The 23,122-nt window shown below is 41.9% G+C and overlaps 1 protein-coding gene across 1 annotated transcript in view; it reads right to left on the bottom strand.

The window, feature by feature from the left end:
* The window catches only part of suclg2 (succinate-CoA ligase GDP-forming subunit beta), a 225,449-nt gene that overhangs the window by 136,801 nt on the left and 65,526 nt on the right, over nt 1-23,122 (bottom strand). The window contains exon 3 of the mRNA XM_061923823.2: nt 2,121-2,220. Coding sequence (XP_061779807.1) covers nt 2,121-2,220 — 100 coding nt within the window. The remainder of the gene's footprint in view (nt 1-2,120; nt 2,221-23,122) is intronic.

Raw genomic sequence — 23,122 nt, 5'->3', positions numbered from 1 at the left:
TAGAAGATTATTAAAGTATATCTATCTATCCATCTATCTATCTAGCTTGCCATCGGCATGAAATATGTCCAGCATTCTCCTCCATGATAATGATAATTGATGATGATATCTAAGATAGTAAGAAAATCAGTTTATTTGCCGTGATGGAGGTGATAATTCTTAGCTGAGAGGAGGGGCTTCACACTGTGTATGGAAACATTTAATTAGCTGCTACCTAGAGGACTACAAATAAATAAAATGTCAGCCAAAGGGGATCGGTGTTTGTGATCCCCATTAGAAGGCATTAATTGTCAATAGTGATCATGTAGTTTTTCCCGAAAATCGCCAAATACTGATTGGTGGCCGTTCAATCGGCACATTCCTGGTGTTAAATAATGTGTTTTTAAAGTTGTGGTTGCGTCTCTTGGCCGGACAGTAGGGATGTCCCGATCCAGGTTTTTGCACTTCCGATCCGATACCGATATTGTTTTTGCACTTCCGATCCGATACCAATACTGACCGATACCGATACTGGCCTATCCGAGCATGTATTAAAGTTTAAAGTTATTTAGCCTACTTAGTTGTCAGAATCATGTTGAAAAGGGTTTTAGTACTCTTGATAACAACTAGCCAGCTGAATTAGGGGAGTTTGAATAATACACAATGGTTGGTAACAAGAAACTGACCTGTTTATTCAAGGATAAACACAAAATAGACAAAATTATACATGACAAACAGAAATGGCATCATTGAACTAGGGCTGGGCGATATGGCCTTTTTCTAATATTGCGATATTTTAAGGCCATGTCACGATACACCATATATATGTGGATATTTTGCCTTAGCCTTGAATGAACACTTGATGCATATAATCACAGCAGTATGATGATTCTATGTGTCTACATTAAAACATTATTCTTCATACTGCATTAATATATGCTACTTTTAAACTTTCATGCAGAGAAGGAAATCACAACTAAAAAACTCATTTTTTCATACGGTGTTGATCTGGAAATGTTTGCCTCGGCATTTTGATGGTGTGGACGTGTGGCACCGAATGGAGATAAGCGTCTCGACAGACGTTACAATATTTGAACAATGATGACGAAAACTGTTTTCTCTGTCGTGTCCGTGTGTCGAAAATTGTTATGCGCTTATTTTTTTATTTGATTTTGTGCGTGTCATAGATTTGCCGTGCGCAATTGCAAAGGTGCGCACCTTAGAGGGAGCATTGCTAGCACGGCTGCGCTAGCATCACGGCTAACGTTAGCCATGCTGCTACCTCTCTGCTCGGGGAGGACGTATACGTATGTGACGTATGTCGTGACAGTATGTGACGTGTGTAAGAAGGTGCGCTTGCTGTCTGTGAGAAGGAGACACAGGAAAGAGTGAGAAGAGCCTGTCGTGTAATGCCAGCAGCTAAAAGCAACTGCGTGAGAATTCACAGACCTGTGGATGTGTTGAAGGTGTGCTGGAAAATGCGGAACGGAAATTAGGGAGCAGCAGAAAAGGGGAATGTATTGTTTAGATAGGTGCGTTGGAAAACACGGACCGGAGTTTTTTTTAAAAACTGGATCTGGATCGGCATTTTCCCATGCCTTGCCGATACGCATTTTTTGGCAAATATTGGCGGCCGATCCGATCCAAATATCGGATCGGGACATCCCTACCGGACAGTCTTGCAAAAATCAACTGTCAATGACATGAACCTGGGATGAGGTGGCGACTTGTCCAGGGTGTACCCCGCCTTCCGCCCGATTGTAGCTGAGATAGGGAATAAGCGGTAGAAAATGGATGGATGGATGGATGAGTTTGCCTTTTTACAGTGAATTAAAGACACACACAGGAGAAAATAATATGTAGTACATCACGATGTATCATCTGAAAAGTGTTTATAACATGCATAAAATGTCAAAGTGAGCTCTCAATTGAGAATGTAATACATTTTGTAACTTTAATCTCAACATGACACAAATACATCACTGCTACTGCAAACAATGCTGCAGTAAAATAAGAAAAAAAACTGGCATTTCTTTTCAGCCCAGATAAATCTGACTTTTGTGCATTTGTGTCTCGAGAGCAACCTCAATCGAATAAAAAAAAAACATTAAAAAAACGTATTCATAAAGGGGCGTACTCACTCCTTAGTAAGGTGCACTCCGCCTTTGAGGCCACTGTCGAACACACCCTTGCCTCTCCCACCAGCCAGAATCTGAGCTTTCAGCACAATCTCTTTGGCATCTGAGAAAACAAGAGACGGATAAGTATAATGCATACAAGGACAGGACACTTATGACAAAAGTTCAGCACCTATGAGTCCACCCTTGAGTGTGCTACTCATCGAATTCAGGGAGGAACAGAAGAGGAGAATACAAGTGGGATATGTGATGCTAGTGTGGGGCTGAAAATACTCATAAACCTAGAAGACAAACCTGTCTATATTCATACAGCTCACATACAGTCGGGGTCAAAGGTTTACATACACTTGTGAAGAACATAATGTCATGTCTGTCTTGAGTTTCCAATAATTTCTACAACTCTTATTTTTTTGTGATAGAGTGATTGGAGCACATACTTGTTTGTCACAAAAACATTCATGAAGTTTGGTTCTTTTATGAATTTATTATGGATTTGGTTAGGATGATCAGGAGTCAACCGAGAACCACCAAAAAGCAGGTCTGCAATGAATTGGAAGCTGCTGGAACACAGGTGTCAGTATCCACGGTCAAGCGTGTTTTGCATCGTCATGGACTGAGAGAATACCATTCAAGAAGGAAGCCTTTGCTCCAAAGGCGACACCTTAAGGCTCGTCTAAAGTTTGCTGCTGATCACATGGACAAAGATAAGACATTCTGGAGGAAAGTTCTGTGGTCGGATGAAACAAAAATTGAGCTGTTTGACCACAATACCCAGCAATATGTTTGGAAGAGAAAAGGTGAGGCCTTTAATCCCAGGAACACCATAACTACCGTCAAGTATGGTGGTGGTAGTATTATGTTCTGTGCCTGTTTTGCTGCCAATGGAACTGGTGCTTTACAGAGAGTAAATGGGACAACAAAAAAGGAGGATTACCTCCAAATTCTTCAGGACAACCTAAAATCATCAGCCCGGAGGTTGGGTCTTGGGCGCAGTTGGGTGTTCCAACAGGACAATGACCCCAAACACACGTCAAAAGTGGTAAAGGAATGGCTAAATCTGGCTAGAATTAAGGTTTTAGAATGGCCTTCCCAAAGTCCTGACTTAAACGTGTGGACAATGCTGAAGAAACAAGGCCATGTCAGAAAACCAGCACATTTAGCTGAACTGCACCAATTTTGTCAAGAAGAGTGGTTAAAAATTCAACCAGAAGCTGGCCAGAAGATTGTGGATGGCTACTGTTGCGTTTGGACCAGTTGTTCCTCCCAGGGAATTCAAGTCACAAGTCGCTCCCAAGCTCTTTACGACCCTTAAAGCTGAGTAGAAAAACCACCAGAGACAGAATAGGTATTTTGTAATATATTTGCAAAGCTTTGTAAATACATTGAGACCAGTCCAGCAGAGAACATTCAATCGCGCCGCCAAGATGGTCTGCCCCCCTCCCATGAAAAACCCTCTCCCCTATCAAGTCTCTCTCCCTCCCACCCTCGCAGTCATGTCCCTCCAGCCAAAACACATGCCCTTTGTCCTCCGCACCTTGACATAAGGCTAGATAAGCGAAAGGAGTATCTCTCTTTCTTACATTCCTCACTCAAGGTTAAGCACACAGTATTTGCAGACAACCAAAAGACCACAATTGGAAGAAAAACACTAGCTGTTTTGTAATATGATAATGAAATAAAAGAAGTAACACTTAAATTCGGATATATGTAAATATCTGCCTCCGACACTACCAAAAGCGCCTTATTGCAGTGAAACTTGCCAAGGGACATGTAACCAAATATTAACATTGCCGTATGTATACTTTTGACCCAGCAGATTTGGTCATATTTTCAGTAGACCCATAATAAATACATAAAAGAACCAAACTTCATGAATGTTTTTTGTGACAAACAAGTATGTGCTCCAATAACTATCACAAAAATATAAGTGTTGTAGAAATTATTGTAAACTCAAGACAGCCTTGACATTATGTTCATTACAACGTTTGACCACGACTGTACTCATACCTAGAAGTTTTAAAACTTGACCTTGCTGTACATATGAAATCACACACTCTCTCCTTTGCTGTCATTTTCACCCTACAAGAGCTAAAATTCACAATCCCACCCAGCTGTCTCTTCTACTTCTGCAATGCAATACTACCAGTCAAATACAATGGGTGTCCTTGATGAAATATGGTTTAAGGGAAGGTTATTTAAGTGGACAAGTTCAGCCGTTGACAGGTTGTTCCCGTCAGGTTGGACGTGGACAGGTTGGTTATATGCCACGGCTAGATGGACACCTTGACCCTCGAGGCAGGAAACAAGCTCAAATGCCAGTAAAGGAAAGAGAACATCCAGACAGATTCTAAGGATCGAGTCACAAAGGCAGGCCTAAAACGGCATTGCAACCATTGCAAGAAAAAGAAGCGGAGAAAATAGTCTCTGACAGTGTGGCAGGGATTAAACTAACATTGCACTAGTGAGACCCATTCTTAGTGGAGAGTTGAGAGCTGCTGGGAAAAAAAGAGAAAAGAATGGAGGAATAAAGGTCTGCCTATACGCAAAAGTGGTTAAAGAGGAGTCATAAATGAATAAATATGTTAATAAAAACCGCTACTTGGCGAAATTAAAAAGAGTTCAAAGCTAGATGAAATAAAGTGTCTTGCGGGCATGAGCTGCAGAGAGGGATGACACAGAAGAAATAACTTAAGAAAAAAGAAATGTAAGAAGAATGATCTCGCTCGATTGGGAAAATGCAATGCTTGAAATATGAAGAAAGACGTGCATTGTGAAAGGAAAAAGGGATGCAATGGCAAAGTCAAGATGTATCAAAAACCATGTATCTTGTGCAGAAAAGGTAATAGGGTTGCGATAAGGCAGGTGTTCAGTCCTGCTAAACTTGCTTATCAAGCAGAACACGAGGTAATAAATAGCAAGTTGAGGGAGCAATGATGCTGTTAAAAATCAACATAAAACAATACAGATGACAGGAAAAAAAAGCTATTGTTGAATATTATAAAATGCATTATTGTCCATGGTACACGTGAAAGATTACAACATAAATATGTACCACCTGTGCTACTACAAACAGAATCACACGAAATTAAAAGGAAAGCATGACGTTCTCAAACATCATTCGTGGTATGCATAAACCATCAACTACTAAAATGAGTCCATCCTTGTTCTACAGCTTGTCATTCAATTTATTTTATGTAGAAACTGCATGTGTGTAGTAGTGTGAAACACCATCCATCCATCTTCTTCCGCTTAGCCGAGGTCAGGTCGCGGGGGCAGCAGCCTAAGCAGGAAAGCCCAGACTTCCCTCTCCCCAGCCACTTGGTCCAGCTCCTCCCGGGGGATCCCGAGGCGTTCCCAGGCCAGCCGGGAGACGTAGTCTTCCCAACGTGTCCTGGGTCTTCCCTGTGGCCTCCTACCGGTCGGACGTGCCCGAAACACCTCCTGAGGGAGGCGTTCGGGTGGCATCCTGACCAGATGCCCGAACCACTTCATCTGGCTCCTCTCGATGTGGAGGAGCAGCGGCTTTACTTTGAGCTCCCCCCGGATGACAGAGCTTCTCACCCTATCTCTAAGGGAGAGCCCCGCCACCCGGCGGAGGAAACTCATTTCGACCGCTTGTACCCGTGATCTTGTCCTTTCGGTCATGACCCAAAGCTCATGACCATAGGTGAGGATGGGAACGTAGATCGACCGGTAAATCGAGAGCTTTGCCTTCCGGCTCAGCTCCTTCTTCACCACAACGGATCGATACAGCGTCCGCATTACTGAAGACGCCGCACCGATCCGCCTGTCGATCTCACGATCCACTTTTCCCTCACTCGTGAACAAGACTCCGAGGTACTTGAACTCCTCCACTTGGGGCAAGATCTCCTCTCCAACCCGGAGATGGCACTCCACCCTTTTCTGGGCGAGAACCATGGACTCGGACTTGGAGGTGCTGATTCCCATCCCAGTCGGTTCACACTCGGCTGCGAACCGATCCAGTGAGAGCTGAAGATCCTGGCCAGATGAAGCCATCAGGACCACATCATCTGCAAATAGCAGAGACCTAATCCTGCAGCCACCAAACCAGATACCCTCAACGCCTTGACTGCGCCTAGAAATTCTGTCCATAAAGGTTATGAACAGAATCGGTGACAAAGGGCAGCCCTGGCGGAGTCCAACCCTCACTGGCAAAGGGTCCGACTTACTGCCGGCAATGCGGACCAAGCTCTGACACTGATTATATAGGGAGCGAACCGCCACAATAAGACAGTCCATTACCCCATACTCTAAACACTCCCCACAGGACTTCCCGGGGTAAACGGTCGAATGCCTTCTCCAAGTCCACAAAGCACATGTAGACTGGTTGGGTAAACTCCCATGCACCCTCAAGGACCCTGCCGAGAGTATAGAGCTGGTCCACAGTTCCACGACCAGGACAAAAACCACACTGTTCCTCCTGAATCCGAGGTTCGACTATGAAACACAGTAAGTGAAAATATGTTTTGTCTTGAGTGGGAAATATACATTATTGAATTAAACGGTCCACTATTCTATATAGTATAGTAAAGTAGTGGTCACAAGCAGGAAAAAAAAAAAAATCAGTCTAAGCCTGGGCCCCTGGAAAGGGGGTCCAGACAGAGGCAGGGGGAAAAAAACCTCATAGCCATAGCACACATAAACATGTGTGTAGGAGGGAATCATCAAAGGAAACAAGGGAAATTAAAGACATTAAAAGAGCAGAAATGATGCAACCAGTTGCCACTCCGGCAAAAAACAAAAAAACAAAAAGTAAAACAAAAAAACAAAAAAATAATCAACCAATAATATACATTGCGCACACACACGATTGCACCATGCATAGACAAGCTACTAGGGGTGTAACGGTACGTGTATTTGTATTGAACCGCTTCAGTACGGGGGTTTCGGTTCGGTTCGGAGGTGTACCGAACGAGTACACATGCTAGCAGCGACCAGGCTAGGACAACAAGTAAAAGCCAGAGCTGGAAGACCCTCCTGCCTCGTTAAGATCTCCCGTTTGGCAACACTTTGGCTGCGCGATACAACAATGGAGGACGGAGGTTTGCCGACATTGTTCAGCAGCTGCTTCTGACAGCGCGTCAAACATGTGTTGCACCTTTCCTGCTTCCGGCTCCCAGACCGTAGTCGAGGAGCACAGGGGAGACACTCCTCCAGGGCTGATGTATTCTCGGGGGCAACACCCTTCACTCTACCCGACAGTGGGTCTCCACAGCTCCGGACTCCAGGGTAAATGACGAGTCCGGCGGTTAGTTGCAAATTGTGGCTTTATTGAGGTCTTGCACACAGCCAATCCAACAAAACACTAGCCACTCACGCTACCGGTCCCTCACCTCGCTCGCCCACACACTCACCTCACATGCTGTCACATATTAAAGGGCCACACACACACATACGCTACTCTCATAACACATGCTAACCCATTTGAAGCGTCATTACCGCATTCAAGTAGCCTCTCTTCGGCGAATCAGGCAGGGCTAAAGCAATAACAAATGTTTTTATAGCAGCAGATATAAGTCCATATTGCATTAAAAACTAGATTTTGACCCACTTCTATGGTGGAAGAACAATGAGCCAATATATCCTCTTACTGCCAAGTTAGCCAGGCTGGGGGGGGGGAAGAAAAGTTAATCTGAGGCTGAGTTGACTTGAAACTGTTTAATGTTGCACTTTTTATATGTAGAAGAAAAGTTTTGTCATTTTATTTAATCTGAGCAACAACTTGAGGCAGTTTAATGTTGATTAATGTGGACCCCGACTTAAACAAGTTGAAAAACTTATTGAGGTGCTACCATTTAGTGGTCAATTGTACGGAATATGTCCTGTACTGTGCAATCTACTAATAAAAGTCGCAATCAATCAATCAAAAAAAGCACTTTATATGTAGAAAGGTTTTGTTAAGAAACCATTCTGAGCCTTATATTATTTTGTTTTTATTTTATATATGTTGACCACATTAACCCTGGCAATGGACCCTCTCCAATGTTATGCCATTGTTTACAAATTTGGTAAATAAATAACCAAAACATGTATATTTTGTTGTTTTCTTACTTTATCGAAAATGAACCGAACCGTGACCTCTAAACCGAGGTACGTACCGGACCGAAATTCTTGTGTACCGTTACACCCCTACAAGCAACCAAACAAAAACATAATTTCAACACCCACACGCACTGTGGTGGCCTCTGCGGTGTTCCACGCCATCGTCCGCTCCCTCGTTTGCTTTGTTGGGTTTGCTCCAGAGACAGGAGCAGACCCAACAAAGCAAACAAGGGAATCGACTCCACCCTCGGCCGCCCACCAACTCTCGGCCACTGTCCAGTCCGCATGGATGAGCGAGGATGCGTCCAAGGAGACCGAGGCGTCCGATACCTGCTCATTCAACCAAGACTTTTCTTACCTTCTGGTACCTGCTGATCTGTATTTGGGATCTGCATAAATCCTGAAAAATTGCGTGCATCCGCCTTTGTAGTCCGTGTTGAAACCGTAGTCAATAAGCTTCTTCTTTTTCCTCTATCTTCTTGTTATGTGACATTCATCCTCCGCTGTTGCCATTTCTAATATAAAGTAGCGTAAAGTTCTTACTTATATATGTCAGTAAACTCGCCATGAAAGCACTAAAACATACCGGTGTAGTGAGTTTACATTATTCACCCAAGAAGCTTTAGTTATTAGAGTTTCGGTCGGACGGTTTTTCACGGGACACATTTCAGGTGTTGTTGTTTCCGGATAAGGAGATGCTGTATTGATTTAGGTAAAGTCTGAATGTCAGGAAAACAGTTAGCTCCATCTTTTGACACTTCTTCAAAAGCCGACTCCACCCTCGGCCGCCCACCAACTCTCGGCTAGTGTCCAGTCCGCATGGATGAGCGAGGATGCGTCCAAGGAGACCGAGGCGTCCGATACCTGCTCATTCAGCCAAGACACCGTGAAGCCCGTCTGTCCCGGCGCCAGCTCCGCAGCCCTGTCTCTTCATCCGCATCTCCTCCAGTCTCTCCAAACGGACTCTGGTGTGGCAGAGAACCAGCAGCTGGTCCCCACGGCCAAAAGACTCTCAGAAGGCAGATACAGAAGCCCACAAAAAAGCATCGTAGAAGTCACGAAAGTGCCACCCCTTGCCGCACAGTCCCGAAGGTTCCCGAACCAAAAGGCAAAAAAAAAGCGAAACACCAGGAACACAAAAGGATGACAGAAGAGGACAGAGCTCTTGCCACCAGCAGCCACTACAGCGAACCAAAAACAGTTTATTCTGTCCTTTCAGAGGAGCAGAAGCAAATAAACTTGGTCCTGCCGTTGGCTGCCGAACAGCAACATTGCGGAACGTCTCGAGCTTTGCCATCCATCAATGACCACAGGCGGGCGTCTGTGACGGCACTGACTTGACTCGTGGAAAAGACGACAGTTTTGCCTTGCAGAACGATAACTTTATTTTTCCATTTGTAGCAAGCAACAGCACAACAGTAACATCATCCCTGGCGAGTGTTGTACACACGCACATCTCATTCAACTCCCGCTAACCACCACCCTGCTTGTCTGCCCCCGTATCAGCTGGTAGTTGACACAGGCACCCATATAGCCGTCCAGGATATGCCTGTAATAACATTATTTGATTTTGGGCCACCAGGAGACGCATGTCCTCATACATTTGAGCTTCTTCAGCTTCTTTCCCCAGGCCATAAGACTCTTGAACGCATCATAATATCCCCTCAATTCCCCCCAACAACGGATTAATTCGCTGGACTACAAAGACAATATAACATACATCTGTAAACGTGGATGGATATGCAAAAGTTACTCAGTGGCCTAGTGGTTAGAGTGTCTGCCCTGATATTGTTAGGTTGTGAGTTCAAACCCCGGTCGAGTCATACCAAAGACTATACAAATGGGACCCATTACCTCCCTGCTTGGCACTCAGCATCAAGGGTTGGACTTGGGGGTTAAATCACCAAAAATGATTCCCGGGCGCAGCCACCGCTGCTGCTCACTGCTCCCCTCACCTCCCAGGGGATGAACAAGGGGATGGGTCAAATGCAGAGGACACATTTCACCACACCTAGTGTGTGTGTGTGTGTGTGTGACAATCATTGGTACTTTAACTTAATATAACATTACATCTGTAAACATGGATGCATATGCAAAAGTGCAATATCAGAATCAGAAGTACTTTATATTTATCTGTACAGTAATCTATTTATACCTGCACCTTCTTTTGTAAATGCAAACACTCTGCATCTTATTGCTCTTTTATCCGGCACTACAACGAGCGAATGCAACGAAATGTCGTTCTTATCTGTACTGTAAAGTTCACATTTGAATGACAATAAAGGAAGTCTAAGTCTAAGTCTAATTTGTGTCAATGATGTGAAATTACATCTGAAAGCCTTTGACAAGTGGACTTCGGGTGTGCCTCTCCTCCCCCATTAGGATGTTTAAAGGGGAACATTATCACCAGACCTATGTAAGCGTCAATATATACCTTGATGTTGCAGAAAAAAGATCATATATTTTTTTAACCGATTTCCGAACTCTAAATGGGTGAATTTTGGCAAATTAAACGCCTTTCTATTATTCGCTCTCGGAGCGATGACGTCACAACGTGACGTCACATCGGGAAGCAATCCGCCATTTTCTCACTTTCGTCGGTGTGTTGTCGGAGGGTGTAACAACACGAACAGGGACGGATTCAAGTTGCACAAGTGGCCCAAAGATGCGAAAGTGGCAAGAAATTGGACGAAATTTGTTCAAAATACGAGGGTGTGGGGAAAGCCGACGAAATGGTCAGTCGTTTGTTCCGCACACTTTACCGACGAAAGCTATGCTACGACAGAGATGGCAAGAATGTGTGGATATCCTGCGACACTCAAAGCAGATGCATTTCCAACGATAAAGTCAAAGAAATCTGCCGCCAGACCCCCATTGAATCTGCCGGAGTGTGTGAGCTATTCAGGGACAAAGGACCTCGGTAGCACGGCAAGATGTGGCGGCAGTTTGTTCCCGCAGACGAGCGAGCTAAACCCCCTGGATGTCTTGGCTCACACCGTCCCTTATGCCACCCTAGCTTCCCTGGCCTGCTGACATCAACTCCAAAACTGGACAGATCAGCTTTCAGGAAAAAAGAGCGGATGAGGGTATGTCTACAGAATATATTAATTGATGAAAACTTTATTCATTACTCGCGGTTTTACGTAAATTATTATACATAAACTGTGTTTACCAATAATTTAGCTTAAAAACATTTTTTTTTTTCAATCATTCGAGTACATTCGGGTAGTCTTGTGTAATGCAGTATTTTGTGTCTATTTAGGTATGGTTAATCTGAGTGCTGAAATCGTGGAAAAATATATGTTCTTAGCGCGCCTGAAATGGGCTGTCTGCACTCTCAAAGTGCATGTTGTTGCCAAATGTATTTCATATGCTGTAAACCTAGTTCATAGTTAATTATCTTATCAGACAGTGTTAAGCCGCTGAAATCCGAGTCTGAATCCGAGCTAATGTCGCTATACCTTGCTGTTCTATCCGCCATGTTTGTTTGTATTGGCATCACTGTGTGACGTCACAGGAAAATGGACGGGTGTATATAACGATGGTTAAAATCAGGCACTTTGAAGCTTTTTTTAGGGATATTGCGTGATGGGTAAAATTTTGAAAAAAACTTCGAAAAATAAAATAAGCCACTGGGAACTGATTTTTAATGGTTTTAACCCTTCTGAAATTGTGATAATGTTCCCCTTTAAAAGTGTAAAAAATACAATCCACCTTGAACACGGAGTATTTTCTGTTGTAACAAAACTCACCATCGTTTGATACCGACACACGTCACGGCACTATTGTGAAGATTTTGAAACCGCAATACCAAGCTACCAACAATACTGTTACAACCCTAAAATAGACCTATGGTTTTTTTCATATCTGTGTTTGACTTCAAGCAGATTTTAGCTAATTTGATCTGGCAAATATAGAAGCTCTGTGTATATTTAGCGCAGGGATGCGGTACGGTACTGGTATGGCAGTGGCAATTGACACATTGACTAGAATGAAAATGGAAAGGGCCTGCCGCCGTGGCATCGATCCGCAGCCGTTACGCATCCAGTCCAGCAGTGTGGAAATGTTAAACATTATATTGCACTTGAAGTTGGATGCAGTGTACGCCACAAGTAATAAAATGATTGAGACTTCCCGAAAACTATCATATTTAATCTGATGGCCTCAACTGAAACACCTGGAAACATCTATAGACATGTGGATAACATACTTCAAAGAGTAATGATTAACTATCAAAAATTATCAAATGGCACATTGTTGTCTCATCTGCTTGAGTGGAAGAAAAAGAGGAAAAGAGCGCGGATGAAGGTATGTCTACAGAATATGTTAATTGATGAAAATTGGGCTGTCTGCACTCTCAAAGTGCATGTTGTTGCCAAATGTATGTCATATGCTGTAAACCTAGTTCATAGTTGTTAGTTTCCTTTAATGCCAAACAAACACATACCAATCGTTGGTTAGAAGGCGATCGCCAAATTTGTCCTCGCTTTCTCCCGTGTCGCTGGCTGTCGTGTCGTTTTTTAGGGATAATGAAGATGAGTACCGGTAATCCCATTGGGCCGTCAATGCAGCATCATCTTTTCCCATCCCCTTCCCTAGATGTGTGCCTCGATACAATCATGTCTCAGAGGTCTCTGGGTTTTATCTAGCTCCAGTAGATTTCAATTAAATTGTAATTTGTAAACATTTTGGGTGGAATATAAAACCACGTTTATTGTTAGATTTTTAAATGTCATACGTCAGGCCGCATAGATGCATTTTATTTTTCTACCTTATGCCTCACCTGGGATGTGAGGCCATGTTCTCGCTGACCTTTTTACAGTCTCGCAGAATTGTATTAAAAAAATGGAAAACTGGGCTTGAAAATGATAACATCAGTTTTACCGTCTGGCTTAAATGATTTAATCTCGGAGGGGGTTTAAACATTTAACACAATCTTTAACATTTACTGGTCCTGCTGGTGCCAGCGGTATAATGAACATTGCACAACATTAAGACATCTTTAATCATTTAATAGATGTGCTTGGGCTCTGCAGACTTTTTCCATTGTCAGCATGCACTTCGTAAAACTGATAGGGACGTACAGTCGTGGTCAAAAGTTGACATACACTTGTAAATAACATAATGTCATGGCTGTCTTGAGTTTCCAATCATTTCTACAACTTTTATTTCTTTGTAATAGAGTGATTGGAGCACAAACTTGTTGGTCACAAAAAACATTCATGAAGTTTGGTTCTTTTATGAATTTATTATGGGTCTACTGAAAATGTGACCAAATCTGCTTGGTCAAAAGTATACATACAGCAATGTTAATATTTGGTTACATGTCCCTTGGCAAGTTTCACTGCAATAAGGCACTTTTGGTAGCCATCCACAAGCTTCTGGCAAGCTTCTGGTTGAATTTTTGACCACTCCTCTTGACAAAATTAGTGCAGTTAATTTAAATTTGTTGGTTTTATGACATGGACTTGTTTCTTTAGCATTGTCCACACGTTTAAGTCAGGACTTAATTATAACCTTAATTCTAGCCTGATTTAGCCATTCCTTTACCACTTTTGACATGTGTTTGGGTCATTGTCCTGTTGGAACACCCAACTGCGCCCAAGACCCAACCTCCGGGCTGATGATTTTAGGTTGTCCTGAAGAATTTGGAGGTAATCCTCCTTTTTCATTGTCCCATTTACTCTCTGTAAAGCACCAGTTCCATTGGCAGCCAAACAGGCCCAGAGCATAATACTACCACCACCATGCTTGACGGTAGGCATGGTGTTCCTGGGATTAAAGGCCTCACTTTTTCTCCTCCAAACATATTGCTGGGTATTGTGGCCAAACAGCTCAATGTTTGTTTCATCTGACATCACATTGACAAAGATAAGACCTTCTGGAGGAAAGTTCTGTGGTAGTCAAACTTTTAAACAGTACTTTTTCAGTCCATTTGAGAAGATATTTAAATGCATTTAAAACTTGATAGCAGCAACGGCAGCATCTTACCTTGATACACAGATCAAGGTAAGTGTTGTATGAACACCAATTTAATCTTGAAACACCACTACAGAGGCTGGAAAACTAATGTTCTAAAATTAAAAAACATATATTTGTCTATTTTGCTCGATTTTTTTTTTTTATGAAATAGATTAGCAGCAAATTGCTCCTAATTTAATGATGCATGCAAATATATTACAAATAACCTTGTAGAAATTCTAGTTGTAACGTTCCCTGAAAATGGAAAGTAATGCTGTAATTGCAGTGGAAAACATCAATTGCATTTTTCGTTTTAGGTTTATGTAGGCGTGATTTCCACACAGGGTTGCAGCTAAGTACTTTCTAAGGTTTTGCAAACACATCTCTTGTTATTATAGCCACACTGATGTTATGTGTGATCTTGAGAGTTAGGTGTAGTATAACTGTGAAACTGTGACGCATGAGGCTGGGCTGTTTGTGTGCTTGTGTGTGTGTGCTTGCGAAGTATTTTATTCTCAGGTATGATGGTGTGACAGTTGACAGTTTGATATTACTGTCAACAACTCAATATAACCCATTGTTGAATGCTATAATATACATGTGTTTTCTTTTAAAGGGGAACATTATCACAATTTCAAAATGCTTAAAACCATTAAAAATCAGTTCCCAGTGGCTTATTATATTTTTCGAAGATTTTTTCAAAATTTTACCCATCACGCAATATCCCTAAAAAAAGCTTCAAAGTGCCTGATTTTAACCATCGTTATAAACACCCGTCCATTTTCCTGTGACGTCACATAGTGATGCCAACACAAACAAACATGGCGGAAAGAACAGCAAGCTATAGCGACATTAGCTCGGATTCAGACTCGGATTTCAGCGGCTTAAGCGATTCAACAGATTACGAATGTATTGAAACGGATGGTTGTAGTGTGGAGGCAGGTAGCGAAAACGAAATTGAAGAAGAAACTGAAGCTATTGAGCCATATCGGTTTGAACCGTATACAAGTGAAACCGACGAAAACGACACGACAGCCAGCGACACGGGAGAAAGCGAGGACGAATTCGGCGATCGCCTTCTAACCAACGATTGGTATGTGTTTGTTTGGCATTAAAGGAAACTAACAACTATGAACTAGGTTTACAGCATATGAAATACATTTGGCAACAACATGCACTTTGAGAGTGCAGACAGCCCAATTTTCATCAATTAATATATTCTGTAGACATACCCTCATCCGCGCTCTTTTCCTGAAAGCTGATCCGTCCAGTTTTGGAGTTGATGTCAGCAGGCCAGGGAAGCTAGGGTCGATAGGGGGTTTAGCTCGCTCGTCTGCGGGAACAAACTGCCGCCATTGCTTGCCGTGCTAGCGAGGGCCTTTGTCCCTGAATTGCTCACACACTCCGGCAGATTCAATGGGGGTCTGGCGGCAGATTTCTTTGACTTTATCGTTGGAAAGGCATCTGCTTTGAGTGTCGCAGGATATCCACACATTCTTGCCATCTCTGTCGTAGCATAGCTTTCGTCGGTAAAGTGTGCGGAACAAACATCCAATTTCTTGCCACTTTCGCATCTTTGGGCCACTGGTGCAACTTGAATCCGTCCCTGTTCGTGTTGTTACACCCTCCGACAACACACCGACGAGGCATGATGTCTCCAAGGTACGGAAAACAGTCGAAAAAACGGAAAATAACAGAGCTGATTTGACTCGGTGTTTGAGAAAATGGCGGGTTGCTTCCCGATGAGCGATGACGTCACAACGTGGCGTCATCGCTCCGAGAGCGAATATTAGAAAGGCGTTTAATTCGCCAAAATTCACCCATTTAGAGTTCGGAAATTGGTTAAAAAAATATATGGTGTTTTTTCTGCAACATCAAGGTATATATTGACGCTAATATAGGTCTGGTGATAATGTTCCCCTTTGAAGATCTAAAAAAAAATTATTTGGCAATGTCCGGCGGGCCAGATTGAAAAGCCCGGGCCGCTTAATTTGCCCAGGTCTGCTATACTTGCACGATACCCAAAGCGCGTTACATTACACTGTACGTCACATTCACACACACATTTACACACTAATGGCGGAAGATGCCATGCAAAGTTGTTGACAAGGTTGCAAGGCGCAAACCACGACCCATCAGGAGCAAGGTGGTTGAAGTGTCCAAGAACACAACGGCCGTGACTAGGGTGGCAGAAGTTGGGTTTGAACCAGGAACCCTCAAGTGGCCACTTGACCATCTGAGCCACCAAACCCAGTGTACATGATATACATGTATGCTTATTCTTTATTATCACATATTATGAATTATTGCCAATAAGATATGCAAAATATGCAAGCATCCACTCTATATATATTCATACAAAGTGCTCATTATGCTTTCATGTATCCCTTTAGTGAGGCCATCTCCGTGCTGTGTCACAAATGGGAGCACATAGATACTTCATTAGCTACTACTTGATATATTCTCTTTGCAACACAAGACCACCTGTCTTTCACCCTTGCTTCGAATGGCATCCAAAAGCTGCCCTAGTCTCCTGAGAGTAATGTGGAGGTTCATTTCAAAAATACGGTTTCAAAACCAGTTTAGTAGTGTCATGAAGCCACTTGATGAGATTAACTAAAACTCAACATGAATTGCTCCTGACAGAGGCATAGTTTTCCAATATGTATAATACACGTTAATTGCACGATGAATAGATAACCCACCAGTAACAATTACAAGAACTGTGATAGCATTAAGAGTGATAACTTATTAATTATAAAAGCATTGGTGCTTTAAGTCTATTACAAGACACATTAACACTAGAATGAGATTCTGATGGTATGATCACTTTGGGCAAAAATATTAATATAATTCACAGTATATTGGCATGTGTTATTTTAAAAAGAAGAGAAAAATAACTTAAGTTAGTCATTTTTAAACAAAACAAGAACATGATGAAAGTCAAGCATTTATATCTAAATCAGGGGTGTCAAACTCAAATACAGAGTGGGCCAAAATTTAAAACTGAACAAAGCCGCGGGCCAAGGTTGAACAAATTAACCTTTTTGATAGGGACCCAAACAAGTTTTGCATTAAATATTGAACAAGCAAGGCTTATATAACTTTATAGTGACATACAAAATCGAGTTTCAAATAATAATAATAATAATTAAAAAATATCAATGGCATATCAAACACAATTTAAATAAAAATGGAATGCCTCTTTTCTATTTGCAGCCTTCTGAGGTAAATATCAACATTAACTTTTTCCACAGGCTAATAAATTTGAAAATAAAATAATGAATAAACCAACCATTCAGGACTTTAAACTGCTCAGTTTGCAACACACTGATCTAATCTGATGTGCCCAAGCCAGATACCTGCCATCTTTTCTTGGATGCTAGTTCATTAATGTCGGGGCTCAGGCTTTGAGCTGAGGCAACCTTCATTATCGAACAAAAGTGTTCATCAGTCATTATATCTCGTATTCCAGTCTTGGGGGCGTGCCTTACAGGCACTGCTTTTAACGTCCGCTTTTCATCCCTTCTAACAACGTGCCCGCCCACTCACAAGATATGAGCGGCTCCTGTACGCACACATACACGTAAATGCAAAGCATACTTCATCAACAGCGATACAGTTTACACTGAGAGTGGCCGTATAAGCAACTTTAGCATTGTTAGAAATATGCGCCACACTGTGAATCCACACCAAACAAGAATTACAAACACATTTTGGGAGAACATCCGCACAGTAACACAACAGAAACACAACAGAACAAATACCCAGAACCCCTTGCAGCACTAACTATTCCGGGACGCTACAATATACACCCCCCGCTACCTCCAAACCCGGCCATTCACCCATTCACAAACGCACACACACACACACACACACACATTCACACACTGATGGCGGGAGCTGCCATGCAAACCACGACCCATCAGGAGCAAGGGTGAAGTGTCTTGCTCAAGGACACAACAGACGTGACTAAGGTGGAGGAAGCTGGGGATCGAACAAGGAACTCTCAGGTTGCTGGCACCGCCACTTTACCAATCGCGCCACACTGTCCCCAACGGCTGTGACTAGAATGGCAGAAGCTGGGTTTGAACCAGGAACCCTCAAATGGCTATAAGCCACCACACTCACAATAAAAAAGATACAAAAATAACTGAATTATTTCTAAATAAATCATGAAGTGCAGTTCTTAATGCAGCCTGATGCTGAACCTGCAACTCAAGTCAGAACAACAACAATAACAATGTTCTTTGAGGAAAAAACAAACAACAAATGACTATTAATGCAATCACTACTTAGTTTAGGATGTTCACACATAGATTATCAATGAATATACACTTCTAAGTAAAGTTTTCAAAATAAATAAAAGTAGGCAAGAGCGTGACGGGGAAACTTCTCAGTAGGACAATAGGATGGAACATTTCACTGGTTTTGAAACTGTCACTTTTGTGTACCTTAAAATCTGTAACTGGCCCATTCCTAATTACCACATTTTAATCGTATTTAAAGCAATGCTTGTGAATATTCTCATCTATCCAGGTCATTGTATTCTCAGGGCAGTGAGTCGATTTCAACTGGACTGTTGAGGTTGTAGGTACGCACGCAAGCACACATTTTCATACTCTAGCGCACTTTATAAAACAATCTTAACAGTTGCGATTAATTCAATGTCCTGAGAAGACAATTGACTAGATCAAGGGTCTGCAACCCAAAACGTTGAAAGAGCCATATTGGACCAAAAATACAAAAAACAAATTTATCTGGAGCCCCAAAATATGAAAAGCCGTATATAAGTTTTATAATGAAGGCAACACATGATGTGTCTATATTAGCCTACTATCAAAATGACTATGTCTCACAGGCTGAAGCAAATCTTCGTTGACAGAAATGTTGAAATGTAATATTTATTCTACACATTTTTTCAACATTAAAAACCATTAGTAAATCAGAGGCTACTCAAAAGGTGAGCAAACTCCTGGAAATGACTGGCTTTTATTGGCCAAAGGTATAGATGTGTGTGTCCAAGTTAAAGGAAACGGCAGGCTGTCTTCTTTTAATAGATTTATTACAATCTTTGGCAAGCTATGTAATGTTTGCTGTGGTCTGGAAAAACACTGCACACAAACAGTCAATATTACATACGGATAATTAGAGATGTCCGATAATGGGTTTTTGCCGATATCCGATATTCCGATATTGTCCAACTCTTAATGACCGATTCCGATATCAACCGATACCGATATATACAGTCGTGGAATTAACACATTATTATGCCTAATTTTGTTGTGATACCCCGCTGCATGCATTAAACAATGTAACAAGGTTTTCCAAAATTAATCAACTCAAGTTATGGAAACAAATGCCAACATGGCACTGCCATATTTATTATTGAAGTCACAAAGTGCATTATTTTTTTTTAACATGCCTCAAAACAGCAGCTTGGAATTTGGTACATGCTTCCCCTGAGAGAGCATGAGGAGGTTGAGGTGGGCGGGGTTGGGGGTGCGGGGTTGAAGTGTGTGTGTGCAGTGTGTGTGTGTGTGTGTGGGGGGGGGGTGTATATTGTAGCGTCCCGGAAGAGTTAGTGCTGCAAGGGGTTCTGGGTATTTGTACTGTTGTGTTTATGTTGTGTTACGGTGCGGACGTTCTCCCGAAATGTGTTTGTCATTCTTGTTTGGTGTGGGTTCACAGTGTGGCGCATGTTTGTAACAGTGTTAAAGTTGTTTATACGGCCACCCTCAGTGTGACCTGTATGGCTGTTGACCAAATATGCCTTGCATTCACTTGTGTGTGTGAAAAGCCGTAGGTATTATGTAATTGGACTGGCATGCAAAGGCAGTGCCTTAAAGGTTTATTGGTGCTCTGTACTTCTCCCTACGTCTATTTACCACTACGTACAGCGGCGTTTTAAAAAGTCATACATTTTACTTTTTGAAACCGATACCGATAATTTCCGATATTACATTTTAAAGCATTTATCGGCCGATAGTATCGGCAGCCCGATATTATCTGACGTCTCTACAGATAATGTGTCATGAGACATGCAAAACTCAATTATATACAAAGAGGATAAAAGTAAAGGAAATTAAATGAACTCAAATATACCTAAAAACGAGGCATAATGATGCAATATGTACATACAGCTAGCCTAAATAGCATGTTAGCATTTATTAGCTTGCAGTCATACACTGACAAAAAATATGACTGATTAGCACTCCAGCAAGTCAATAACATCAACAAAGCGCACCTTTGTGCATTGACGCACAGCATAAAACTTTTGGTGGACAAAATGAGAGAAAGAAGAAGTAGAAGATTTTACATTCAAACAAACTGTTGCGTTACAGTCCACACTACGGTGAGTTCGAGAACCGCTGAAATTAGTACGACAAAACGACGTTCACCAAATACTCTCATCAGTGAAGCATACACACACATTAAACAGTAGGATTTCTAACAATTGGGAAGGTTTGTGTCATGTTTGTCCTTAAACAAAAAACATACTAAAACAAAAAAATAATTTTCCCACCATCATTTTCCATTTTCAATCCTTTTTTAAAAATGCTCCAGGGAGCATTCGGCACGAGAGCAGCGGGTTGCTGACCCCCGATCTAGATGAATGTGAATATTGACAGGCATGTTTATGAACATTTTGTTTATGAACACAACCTCGAAATGGTGCAGGAATACAAAAGGTCGGCTCGATGAGAGAACGCCTAAATATAATCCAACACATACTGTACATATTACAATGTAACCTGTATTCCTCCAAGGTACCTTGGCAACCAGTAACCTCCATGTTCACTTCAGCTAGAACATTAGTATCATCCTAATTCGATAGAGGGGGGATGTGTGTGTGAAGTAATTCCATGTCTCACCCTCAACATGAATAGGTTAGGGTGCGTAATGAGGAGGTGGAAACACTAAGCTGCTTACGAAAATCATCTCTGTGAGAGACAGGCGGCTTTACCCTGCAAAGCCTATTTACAGCTGTTAGGACAATTTAGAAATTCAGGGCTTTTTCTTACCAAAATGAGAGACTTAAGAGCCAGCTAATTTATGCTACGACATCAGACCTTTAGAGAAACCAGAGAAGTGTGTCTGGGCAGGCAGGCAGTCTCCCTAAGCTCTAGTAATATCGGAGTGCTTAGGAGCATTTTTATGGACCATCGAAATGCAGTCTCATATACGCGAATTATTTAAATTGTATACCTCCATCCACCTATATCCTGAGTACTCATTAGGTGTTTGTCATAACAGATGGAAGGGCGAACCCATCTGTCTTCCTCTGTCACAGGTGAGTACTCTTAAGGGACAAGAGCAGCTCTGTCCATCTACAACAGACTCCTGGGGAATGTGTTAATGAATCCCAGCTCTTGCTCACTGCACTCACTTTTAACCTACAAACACACATCTGTCCTATGTGTGGTGTCTGTAGGAGTGTTTTCATGCATATTTGTATTTGCTATTGTAATGTAATGAAATTAGCATCAATAGCATCAGCTACTACGGTAACACATTTACGAGTGTCTTTGTTAGTATTATTAACTTCCAATAGCATTCTTTTTGTATTGTTTCAGTTTCGTAAATTCACCTAAACGTCCCCGTGGACTTACTGAGCCTGTTTAGCTGATTGGAGAGCTAGATTCCGCAATTAGCAGGTCTATGATCATGACTTCTGTTTTGGTTGATCAGCTGTTTTACTGTTGTGTTACAGACACTGTTTGGAATTAAGGTATGTAAATAAACATTGACAAAATCTTCGTGTAAATAACTAATTTCACAACATAAACAGTCGTGGTCAAAAGTTTATATACACTTGTAAAGAACATAATGTCATGGCTGCCTTGAGTTTCCAATCATTTCTACAACTCTTATTTTTTTGTGATAGAGTGATTGGAGCACATACTTGTTTGTCACAAAAAACATTCATGAAGTTTGGTTCTTTTATGAATGTATTATGAGTCTACTGAAAATGTGACAAAATCTGCTCCTCTTGACAAATTTGGTGCAGATCAGCTAAATTTGTTGGTTTTCTGACATAGACTTGTTTCTTCAGCATTGTCCACACATTCCAGTCAGGACTTTGGGAAGGCCATTCTAAAACCTTAATTCTAGCCTCATCTGACAACAGAACTTTCCTCCAGAAGGTCTTATCTTTGTCCATGTGATGTCAAATGAAACAAAAATGTAGCTGTTTTGCCACAATACCGAGCAATGTGTTTGGAGGAGAAAAGGTGAGGCCTTTAATCCCAGGAACACCATCCCTACTGTCAAGCATGGTGGTGGTAGTATTATGCTCTGGGCCTGTTTTGCTGCCAATGGAACTGGTGCTTTACAGAGAGTAAATGGGACCATAAAAAAGGAGGATTACCTCCAAATTCTTCAGGACAACCTAAAATCATCAGCCCGGAGGTTGGGTCTTGGGCGCAGTTGGGTGTTCCAAAAGGACAATAACCCCTAACACACGTCAAAAGTGGTAAAGGAATGGCTAAATCAGGCTAGAATTAAGGTTTTAGAATGGCCTTCCCAAAGGTCTGACTTAAATGTGTGGACAATGCTGAAGAAACAAGTACATGTCAGAAAACCAACACATTTAGATGAACTGCACCAATTTTGTCAAGAGGAGTGGTCAAAAATTCAACCAGAAGCTTGCCAGAAGCTGGTGGATGGCTACCAAAAGCAACTTATTGCAGTGAAACTTGCCAAGGGACATGTAACCAAATATTAACATTGCTGTATGTATACTTTTGACCCAGCAGATTTGGTCACATTTTCAATAAATTCATAAAAGAACCAAACTTCATGAATGTTTTTTGTGACCAACAAGTATGTGCTCCAATCACTCTATCACAAGAAAATAAGAGTTGTAGAAATTATTGGAAACTCAAGACAGCCATGACATTATGTCCTTTACAAGTGTATGTAAACTTTTGACCACGACTATAAATCGGTGGCTTATAGTTCGGTGCGGCTAATTAATG

This window comes from Nerophis lumbriciformis, linkage group LG28, assembly GCF_033978685.3.
Source record: "Nerophis lumbriciformis linkage group LG28, RoL_Nlum_v2.1, whole genome shotgun sequence".
Classification (NCBI taxonomy): domain Eukaryota; kingdom Metazoa; phylum Chordata; class Actinopteri; order Syngnathiformes; family Syngnathidae; genus Nerophis; species Nerophis lumbriciformis.
Note: the sequence above shows the minus strand (reverse complement) of the source record. Positions and strands in the feature narration are given on the sequence as shown.